Source organism: Argopecten irradians, chromosome 16 (assembly GCF_041381155.1).
Source record: "Argopecten irradians isolate NY chromosome 16, Ai_NY, whole genome shotgun sequence".
Lineage (NCBI taxonomy): Eukaryota > Metazoa > Mollusca > Bivalvia > Pectinida > Pectinidae > Argopecten > Argopecten irradians.
The window spans coordinates 24,028,185-24,040,207 of record NC_091149.1 but is presented as its reverse complement, the minus strand read 5'-3'; the positions used below and the strand labels follow the sequence as shown (position 1 = coordinate 24,040,207).

At 36.5% G+C, this 12,023-nt stretch overlaps 1 protein-coding gene across 2 annotated transcripts in view; it reads right to left on the bottom strand.

The window, feature by feature from the left end:
* Positions 1-810: 810 nt before the first annotated feature.
* Positions 811-12,023, bottom strand: part of LOC138310343 (probable methyltransferase-like protein 24) — a 67,308-nt gene continuing 56,095 nt past the window's right edge. For both annotated transcript variants that reach the window (XM_069251527.1, XM_069251528.1), the window contains exons 5-7: positions 11,204-11,278; positions 10,395-10,545; positions 811-3,732 (exon numbers count right to left, since the gene is read on the bottom strand). In XM_069251527.1, the coding sequence (XP_069107628.1) occupies positions 3,415-3,732; positions 10,395-10,545; positions 11,204-11,278 (544 nt within the window). In that variant the 3' untranslated portion in view covers positions 811-3,414. The remainder of the gene's footprint in view (positions 3,733-10,394; positions 10,546-11,203; positions 11,279-12,023) is intronic.

Below are 12,023 nucleotides of genomic sequence, written 5' to 3'. Positions count from 1 at the left end.
ACTCTTTCTTCTATGAAATGATTGCGCTGTTATCTTGGCACAATCAGAATCGACTTTACAAGGAGCGACGGTATTTTTTCCTTTATGGGCTGATAAATAGAGAATACATAGCTAGTATATTATTATACAAGGTTTATATTGGTGCAAGACTTAGGAAAGCCGGATAACCGTGTATATTCTGTTTATCCTGCAACCATTATGACATTCAAAACGAAAGCAAAATGCCAGCTATTTACTTCGTTTCGCTCGAAGCGAGACGCTTCTTTGATGCGGAGGAAAAGATTCATTCACTTAACCGAATGAGAGTGTACTCATTTTCACTACCGTGGGAAATATATAAACGCATTCGCAAACAACCTACATCTTAAAGAATGTTATCACCAAAATATGGGGTCAGCGATTTTGTTCTGGTGTCAGTTTGTTGTTTCTGGCATGACGTCATAATGAATTTGCTGCCTTGCATTATTTAAAGAATAATTTTTTTTCATTTTGTTGAGCTTTTGAGGGTATAATGATTATGTAGCACGTGCAAATTATGCAACCCGGCGAAGCCACGCGACATAAAATTTACACAGAGTCCATTATCACTATACTCTCGTAACCTCAACAATAAAAATCTATTCCTTATATTTACAGATTTTCACGCAAATGAATACTATTTATTTTCGGGACAGTTGCAATTTTTTTAAATGCACATATTTTTTTCTTTCCCGTCAATGTCAATGAATTCGATTGAACAGCGGATTGTGATCGAAAGACCCCACGTTTTCCACCGTATTGCGGCATTGAAAACAAAAGAAAAAAATTCCACGATTTTTATAATTTTTAATTGTCATTACGTCATACGAACATTTATTTTCAACAAAATATATAATTGCCAAAATCAGCTAAATGTTTTAAGAAATGTCTTTAGCAACATTGATCTGTACAACCTCCCCCCCCCATCCCGATAGATTGTCTTTACAACAGAATCGCCGCATGTTTTCTACTATTATTATGCACCGTAAATATTCATTATTGCATTTGCGTATCTCCCTGCAGTGAAATAAATAGTCAGTCATTATTCAACATATAATTTCCAAATCATAAATCTCCTGACTATGACAGTCGTTTTGTATTATTGAAAAATAATTCGGTATGATGCATTTTACATTAAAAATGTAAACAAATATTGAATTGAGATTTGAGATTAAAGATAATGATTTAATAAAGAACAGAGTAGTTTGACTTAACCCACTTGTTGATATGTATAATAAGGACACATAACAGGTGAAGGGTGGGGAATTTTAATGTCGGACCAGTGGTAAAGCTTTGACTAGCAGAACACAAAATAATCACTGGTACTGATTATCGCGTATTGTTTATATTGTCTTTGGTTTTCATATAATAAATAAACAAAATAATGGCATAATGCTTGAAATAAAAATAAAGTTCTTTGGTACAACTACGTTGACAATCCAATAGAAATATCGAAAACTTTTCCTCTAGTTCACACTCCAGCGATTAAATCATGATGTAATTCACAGTTTGAGTAATATTCACAATTCAAGAATTTGGTAATCCAATTAAGGGCAAATGTCCAATCATGATATAATTCACAGTTTGAATAATATTCACAATTCAATTATTTGAAAATACTGGTCAAATATCCGAAGTGGACATAATCTCCCTTTGGTAGTTGGGAGGCCAACTACGTACGTTGTCCAAGTATCAAAACCACATTTATAAGACAGCCGTGACGATGGCCCAAACACTTTGTTTTCGGCGACATATACGTATACAGGGGTTTAGAGATACCAAAACGACGTGAGTAAAGTACAATTTACCGATGATTATTCCCACCTTCCGTTGATTGAGACGACAAAAAACTCATGCACAATATGGCGTCACAGTCACAAGAAGGTCGGACCAATCGATAGTATATCGTTCATTTAACTACGTCGGCTTGGTAGATCTGATAATACAAGTATTATGTATTTGCTTATTACAGAATTATCTGTCTTAGCGGGTAGGTATTGATTGTGACGTCATGTGTTTGCAAGTGTAAAGTCATGCTTTTCTGAGAAAACGATGTGAATTGCGCTCTCAAAATAATGACATAACAATTCATATTTCCCCGCAAGGGAGCTAACTCTGTAATATGCAAATACGGAATGGGCAGCAATGCGACACAGATCAGAACACGACATGTTAGTACAGAATTGAACTATCAACACATTTACAGGTAAATACGTACAATTATACAACAGCACACAAGAAATAAAATATATAAAACTACTCAATAGAAATATGATACAATAGAAAATGGCAATGCAGCCATTTTTGCATTGAGTAATTCAATAAAAAGACAGACATGCACAGATATTTAAAACAGGATATCACAACACCAACTTAAAGTTATAAGATATTCCTACACATCTACCAAAGGGGAGACAAATCTTATTACATATAAATCCAATATCATATAATATCACTATATATAAACACAATCTCACTAATATAAACACAATGTCACTACATATAAACCCAATATCTCCACATATAAACATAATCTCATCAGAAACACAATGTCACTAGATAGAAACATAATCTCACCACACGTAAACAAAATTTTGCCACATATAAACACAATATTACACAAGAAGATGACTTGTCTTTGACATTTTAAGAACATTTACTCATAATTTTTCAAATGGTTTGGCAAGAATGAATGAAAGTAAATGAAAATTGATATTTTACGAAGAAAGTTGTTAATAAAGCTAGGTACCCAACACGCTTAGCCATTCCTAAGTTAACTTTCAATTCTCCGTAGAAAGAATTACAGAAGTCAAGGAAACGAGTCTGTTGAAAAATCAAAACTTTCCTTTGACTAACTCTATTTCTTACATTTAGGTTTTAGGAATGGAAATAGAAGTCCAGACCACAGCTGAAAATGAAAGAAGTTGAGTTTCGCACGATCTGGAAGATCTAAAACCGTGTTGTTTATCGTATAGTATGTTGTTGTTTTCCAGTCTGTAAATAATTTACATATAATTGTTATTTAGGATATTACTCATTCAGGACTTTTTACATAAATATTACATTACAACGAATTAAGTCTATCAGCTTGTCCTCATTCCCATATCATGCTCAATTTTCATACACGAAATACATACATGTAAATAGAAGTTCGTCAGATTTAAACGTTAATGCTATCAGCTAGACTTCGGTCAGGCATCATTCTCAGTTTTAAAATATGAAACCTCATGGCAACCATAGATATAACTAGAAGTTATTCCAGATTTAAATTACAAGGTAGATTGCGATAGTTTTATGAGCTTTACTTCGGTCTCACATCCTTCTCAGTTTGAACCCATGGCAAACAGAGATATAACTAGAAGATTGAAATGTACTAAATAAATTACATTAATGCCATCAGCTAGTCTTTAATCTGGCTTCATTCTCAATTTTAACATATGAAACCTCATGGCAAGCATAGATATAATTAGAAGTTAAATCAGATTTAAATGTACAAGGTAGATTTCTATTGAGCCAGAAGCTTCTGTATCCGGCGTCATATAAATCCTTTAGGATCCAAAGGCGGTGGAGCCAGAAGACTTTCTGAGTGGTACCGCTGGCACTCCAGAGATGGAACTCAATGACGAACTGCTGGGGTAGCAAGTTGTCCAAGATTATGTTTGGAAGGACGTCCCATTCCCAGTATTCTATATCCATCTTAATTAAAGCGGGTACCTGCAAATATTAAACATCAAATTATACAAAATCTAGAAATTCGTCCATAAATTTTCTGTCTTTAGTTTAATCTAAACATATTTTATTGCCATATTAGCTACAGGATCAATCACAAGTTAATTATAACTTACGAACACCCTCTCTTATTACAATTTACAACATATATAATATATATATCATAAGATGGCTCTATATCAATAAAATTACAGTAAAACCCCTCTAACTCGAACCCGGATTCCTCGAATACCCCCTATTCGTTGAACTGGTCGTACGGTCCCGACCATCTCCCTATATAATCTATGTAACAAAACCCCGGATAGCTCGAACAGCTATTCGTCGAATACCCCTTATTCCTCGAACAGAAATATGTCCCCGTTTCATCAAATACATATTATTTACCCATGTATTCGTCGAACAGGTGTTCGGCCCTTGAGATTTTTTACCTATGTCACACCTGACTGCACCGACCGACATGGATAACTGCTCACAATCTTGTGTTTATACAGTTGGCGTGTCAAGCCTTTAGGTCATTATAATCAAGGGATTAACGGTGTCATTATTACCTACCTACACGATCGGAAGTTGTTGTTTGATGCTAACTTTATTTGATTATTTCAGAAAAGACATTAAGTTATTGGTGTTTCTCTCGTATATAATCTTCGCTGTAAATACGAAAATACGGAAGTTGTTGATCCGTGTTAATAGAAAGTATGCGTTGTAAATGCCAAAAGAGGCGGACGTCCGCCTAATTATAAAAGTTTATTTTTTTTAATTTTCTTTGTTGGTTTCATTCGAAAGGCTAGCACAATGTTATTATTCGAAAGATGTAAACGATATCAAAAGATACATGTAGAGTATATTTTATCAGTGCGTTCCGTATCTTTTCCAGTTAATTGTATTTTGTAAATTTACCCGTAAACACATGTAACATAGGCCTAACGTTACGCTTTTATATTACTAAATAGACATCTATAGATATCATTTCTTATGTCTGTAAATATGCTGGTTATTAACATTATTTTGAGTATGTATTTTGTAAATGTGCTAAATGATTCGTGATAATTAAATAATAGAAAATGTACCCCTTGTTGACCAATATGGATTGTGCATTGACCTAGATGACGATCGCTTACTCTGCTGTGAATGGCATTTGATTTAGGGCTTTCTCGTAAGCATTTTCAAACGCTCAATTTATGTTATACATATTTTTTCAACTTGATATTACTATCAATAAAACACTTGAGTAAAGAAATCCAAAATGCTGAAGGATACGTTAATCAAAATGTCATTGCCGTGCATTGTTTGTCATAGTTTGAGACCGGACATTTTGACTGTCGATCATGACCAACCTCGGATGAGTCGAATACCCCGTATTCCTCAAACTATTGACCTGGTCCCCTGCTGTTCGAGTTATAGGGGTTTCACTGTATATCATAATTATTTTCTTTAAGGGGAACAGATAAGAGAGAAGAAATAGATAGATAGATAAAAATACTACTCCCGTTTCTATTTTACCACCAATAACATGACATAGTCTTCAACTAGATGGGCCGTGTACATATAATTATGTTTGGTTGGATGTATTAGGTTTAACATCCTATTAACAACTAGGCTCATTGAAGGATGGCTTCCCATGTATACACATATGTGTTGCGTTGCGTGAATGTCAGTATGCTTTGGGAGGCCGCGGTATATTTGCGTTCTGTCTTCTTGTAATAGTGCTATTTGATCAACACCATTCCACTCGATCACATTACACCGACAACGAGCAAACCAGTCGTCCCACTCCCTTTATGCTGAGCGCTAAGCAAGAGCAGAAACTACCACTTTTATAGACTATGGTGTGTCTTACTGCCTTGGGGTAGAACCCAGAGCCTTCCTCACAGGGATGGGAGCTCAACACAAGGCCAAAAGTGAGGCAGTCTCTTAAGAAGACGTCGGGAAGGACAAAGGCTCCTATTTAGTCGCCATTTACTATCATGCATTAGGGAAAGTACTAACTTGCAGGGCCAAGTACTGTCCAGGTTACTGTAATGAAAGGGTTTAGCTCAAGCAATATGGGCTTAGAAAAGCAATGCTCATTTACTATGTTTGGATAGATTCAATGCCTACTTCTTACAATGATTGTAATTTTAGCTGATGTAATGATATTTATTATCATAGCCCATTTAACCGTACAGACTCTTTAAAGGGACAATTCAGTGAGGCTAACTTTGTCACAAAGCAAAATATAGCACAAAGGTATTGTTCTTCATTCCTTATGAAACATATTACATAGCATATTGACAAATTCCACGACATTGTTAAGCATTTCAATATTGATACTGTTGAAATTCCAAATCGTACATAGCAATACGATTATGCAGGTACAATATTTACATTGTGCTTACTGCCGAGCAAATGCCACGTACGTTAAACAAATGCAATACGTAACCACTGAGAAGTTGATGATATTAAGAAAAAAAGTTGCCACAAATAAAAATTTGGAAAAGAGTTTTTCTTGACTCCCAAAAAATCAGAAAAATAGGGATATTTGCATAATTTGCCAACTCTGAAGCTAAATATAAACTTATATGGGTATCATGAGATACTAGAAAATTTCTGTATGGCAAGAACGTTATAAAGACAACACAGATTGCCAAAAACATAAGTTGAAATCAAAACAGGGGAAAAGTATGACAACATGAAAATTGCACAATTATGTCATTGTAACAGCCAAGTATGCTTTTTTTGGATTGTTAAGATAAAAAATTGTTATCATCAACAATACCATTTATACTAATTTTGGTGTAATCTTTTTAAATAAAACTAGTTGATTAAAGGCTTTAAAAGTAAAACATTTTACTTTCACTACCTGAGATAACATGGTTGCTCAAAGTTGGTCTTTTGGCCTTTTCCAAGGATATTTTGAAGTCCAAATTGAATATGTCTTTTTCATTCAAGAATTATTCAGTAAGTACCGTCTCAAGTGTTAAGATAGTTATTAATTCAGATTCTATGTAGGCTATACTCACCTAAAAGAGACAACTATATCAACATACAGTCAAACTCGGTTAATACGAACTCGAAGGGACCACGGAAAAACTTCGAGTTATCCGAGTGTTCGAATTAAGCGAGTTCTCAAGTCAAACTGTCAATCTCTTCACTAAGTATACACACATGTACTAGTCTCTCACGTCGTAAGCAAGGACGGTGTCAAAATCTTATATGTACAGTGGAAACCGCTTATATTGAAGTCCTTGGGGAATGGGGAATATTTTCAAAATTATTGAGATTTCAATATAAACCAAAGACGATGGAATATTGTGAATATGGAATAAACAGTATTTCAATATTGAATTCACCGGTAATCGATTTCAATATAAAGTGGGTTCCACTGGTCGCAAAGTTATAACTATAAAACAGAAATATATCTTAATATTTTTTAATGAAATCACAACAAATTATTCAAACATACAAAAAGAATGTAACAGAATCATATAAATAGCAGAAAACTTACGTTTACCGAGACACATGTGTTGACAGGAAGTTACAATGTACAGGAAGTAAATCTACGCATGTCAGCTTAACATATCAGTGTTTTATCACTATGGTGGATGGTGAACAGCGCAAAGTCTATTTTTGCTGAGTAACACGTTCAAAGCACTAACATTGATACAATTGTAATCGCACTATTCGGTTTCACAAGAATAAAGTCTTTGAATAAAATTTTAAACATCTGTCTCGCGTTCACACACAAAGTCACTGAAATAGTCTGCTATCTTTGTCTGAGTCTTGGCGTTGCACTGTGCGACGAGATCTTCGCGGATGAGTTCATCGGAAATCACGGAGGAGAGTCTCAATCTGTGTCGACTTGTTGGGGCGGGTTTCCAATACACGGATAAGTATGGGCACACGCATCAGTAGCCATGTCGGTAGTTGGTAGTGGTGGTACAGGTACAGTCTCAGAAGTACTGTCAACATCAGTATCTTCGTCCGTGGTGGCGTTTCTGCGTTGAATGATGTCGTCGACAATGTCATCGTCTGTCATGGTAGCGCTGGTGGGGAGGTCAGAATCAACGGAGGCGTACGTATCAAAAGGAACGGGGGAGGTTGATGAGATGAGCGAGGGGAATTTCATCGTCGTCTTCGCTGTCGCTGCTGGGGGTAGGACTGCTGTCGGTCTTAAAGCCTGCGTGGTGGAAACAGTTCCTAATTGTTGTCGCTGTCACACATCGCCAGGATACGGCTAGAAAGTTTCATCGCATCAAGAACAGTGATCTCTGCTGTCTGCTGTCGGTCGATTGCTTTAATGTGACGCAGTAGTAGACGCTTTCTGTAGTGAACTTTGAGGTTTTGAATCACACCTTGGTCCATCGGCTGTGTGTTGCTGGTGGTGTTCGGAGGCAGGAATATGAGTTTGATGGCTCGGGAGATCATGGATTTGTGGATGGGCGGGACAATTATCAATCACCATAGCAATGCGGCGTTGCTGGTTGGCGAACTTCCGGTCAGCTTTGCGGATCCATTCTCTGAAAATATCACTGGTCATCCATGCCTTGCGGTTTGCTGTGTATTCAGTCGGAGGGTGTGCACGTTCTTGAAACATCTTGGGGCTTTGGCTGACTTTCCAATGATGAATAGAGGGAGTTTCTCGTGTAACCGGAGTCATGTTGGCGCAAACCAGGGCGGTGAGTCTCTCTTTGCTGCGTTTTCCTCCGTGGCAGTCGGTTTACTTTGAAGTCCAGGGTACGGTCAGGCAGCATTCGATAAAATATACCAGTCCTCATCAGCATTAGAAGATTATCGCTGTGGTTGTACTGTGATAGGAGAGTATGGAGGTCGTCGGCCCACTGCACCATTGCGTCACTGGATTTGTCTATCGGACTTTGCTTCACCACAGATTTTCTTGAAGCAGATATCATGTCTGTCTTTAAATCGATCAATCCAGCCAGTACTGCAGTCGAAGCTAAGGCTCTCCCAATTCTTGCGGCAAGTTCGTATTCGCTTTTACTTTTAAGCATCGGGCCGGAAATAGGGAGATTTTGATCTCTGGCATGGGGCGAACCACTTTCAGAAGGGCTGCTTCAATGTCTTCAAATTTCGCTGTAACGCATCTTCTTTCTTGCTGGGCTCGTTCCGTCACTGCTAAAAGCGGTCTTGATTTTTTCTTTTGACTTCAGCCATGTCGACAGGGTAAATTTGGTGGTATGCCGAATTCTTTAGCAATCGCCGACTTTGACCTGGCCTCCCCTTTTCAACAGCTAAGATGGCCTTGTATGTTCGTCTCAATTGTTCTGGGCCGTCATCTTCCTCTTCACTCTCGGTCTTCACCCTATCAACTGATCCAATTATCCCCCCGGTTGTACACGGTTCCTTCGTTGGATTGCTCACGTTGACTTCGACATTTTCCGAAACGGTATGATATTGCATGTGAAACTGCAGTGAATTTATATTATACACGTACATGACACAACCTCCTCAGTTACTGAGCGACTCTTAATGAGTACCACCCTCGGGACTCATTACACCATTGCGTCTTTCATAATTTTCCGACTTGCTGACACGATAATTAACTAACGTATACACCTGTAAAACAGTAAGCGTGTACCGGCTCCAGGTTGTGATTTTAACACGGTGCCAAGGTGGTAGAGCTTAGTTTCTGCTTGAGTGATAACAACACAATAGTGCAAGGCGGCCGAAGAACTACAGGTTTTGTTATCATATCGCTGTAAACCAGTCGCGGATAATGTATTACGAAAGTGCATGCGTACATGTGGCCCCATTTTAAATTTGAATGCGATCACACTGATTATTGTTGATACAAAGAATTTAACGATATTGCTAAACCATTAATAACAAGTTATCTCCGTGTTTACGTAGTTGAAAACGGCTTTTTTTTTAATTGTCGTTCTACGCCAGATTTTTTTTTTAAATCAGCATTTTCGGCAATCTTTTACTCACAAAAAAATCTCACTTCGTATTATACGAACATTTTATGTAGGATTTTTGTCATTCGGACCAAACATATACTTCGTATCAAGCGAGTTTTTCGAGTTTTCCGAATTCGAATTTTCCGAGTTTTTTTAAACAAGTACTTCGTATTAAGCCGGGTTGTCGTATTATCCGAGTTTCGTATCAACCAAGTTCGACTGTATCTCCATATATAAAAGAAGTGAGGTTGATCAAATTTAACTAAACTTCTCTAATTGGTCAAGTCCTTAAGTTGAAACATCAAAAATGTCTGAATATCTATTTTGTGACCAATCAGATTGCAAAATCCTTTGGCAGATATTACCACCATAATGGAGTGTTCTGTATAAAGTATGATTGAAGTTTCTTTTTGATCAAATACTTGAATAGGTCAGATTTTCATTTTTCCATAATGGGACAGGATGGGAGTTACATAATTTTTAATGAGATTAAGGAATAACATAAAAGTTCATATAAGACATATTAGATTATAACGAGAACAGGCGATAATCAGATATTAACACGAACACCAAAATGCACACATGCACAGATAGGTATGTTGATCGGTCTTCCAGCAATTAAGTGTCAAGCATGTAATTTTGATCTGGAGCAAACCTATCTATAATTTGTGAACACAACCCACACCTAGTACAGCTGATACAAATTCGATTTTTTGAGTAAGAGAATACGGATACAGCATGAGTACTTACAGTTTTATGGTTCAACTCTCTCATGGTATCCTTCAGTGTTAACATCCTCCATTCTTTATTACCGGTGACGTTTTGGGTTTTACTCGATATGCCAATATCGTGGAAGTACACGAATGGCTTTGTACTCCTTTGGTAGCTCACTGTTTCCATGCTGTTGAAAATAAGATAAATAATAATATATATTTATATACCATTGTTTGGTTTATACGATTAAGGTCTATATGAACAGCTATGGTTATTTAAGGACGGCTTCCTATGTGTGTGATGTGTTGCGATTCGTGAATGTCTATGTATTTTGGGGGGCTGTGGTATGTTTCGTGTTGTGACTCTTTGCATTTAATAGTTGAAACCCTTGTCCAACTTATAGTGCTATATCACTGAAGCATACCACTAGACACCGGACAACACACCTCACATGGTCTTATTATACTGACAAAAGGAAAGTAGGAGACATATGTTGCCACGACGCTAAACCCATCCAGAAGGATTTCAATGCTAATTATGCCTTAGAATAGTAAGCCAAGAACATTCAACATAAAATAAGGGTAAAATATCCCGATCCCTCATATCCACGTATGAAAGAGTATTTTTCTCTCATACCTCGACGTTTTATTACAATTTCACTATTATGATTTTTTGCCATTTTGAAATAAATTCGAAAAAAAACCTACAAGCCAATTCTCCATATATTAAAATTGCGTGATATTTTCAACGCACATCCCGTTGTTTGTATCTTTTAAAGTAAACCCAGCGTAGTTTCTGAATATATTTTTTTCATTGTATGACAAAGAATAGAACATGTGACTTACCTGGGATCAAATGAATGAACTGCACAATCAAACTGTTTAGCAATCTCGTCATCAAAGGAAAAATCATAATTTATTCTGTAAGAGAGGAGCATCACATTAAAAATGTCAGTATTTATAAAGTCAATCGTCAGAAGAAAGCAATACTTAACTCATTCATCCCTGAAGACACATTTGAACTCTTCTAGTTCAAAGGTTAGAAGAGTTCAAAGGTTAGAGAGTCCATTATGAATTTTAGGGTCAATGAGTTAAAAGTCTGTATTTTATCTTCTTCTATAACCAATTGCAACTCTACATTGTATAATGCTTGCGTGGGGATGTTGAATTTTTTAAGATGGTCTCCAGAGATTTGTGATCAAATATTTAGAAATACGGTATAACATGAAATGTTGGTTGTTTACGTCGCTGATAGGATACCATGGATGTAAAAATGAAACTCATTCGATACAAAAGTATTAGCGTGACTACAAAGGCTGAGCAGGACTATTTCTAACCAGGATGTTTCACGTATATAACACTGTACTAAGATTAGTATTTTATAAGATAAACTCTAATATTACTCACTGTTTAGCACAAAAATAAAATCTAAGTTTCTACAATTTAAATATGCTGTAGATATAATAATCTGTAGGGCCAAACATCTGTCCGACGAATACCGTAAAACACGTGTATAACAAATTCATGGTTACAGCGTAGTGATGGAAATTCGTCAATGTTCTTATTATATATCTATAATGTGTATAACGAACTATGCTTATAAGGAAGTGATTTGTGTGTTTATGGTTCACGGAATTCGTTATGACGTGTTCTTCTGTAGATAGTT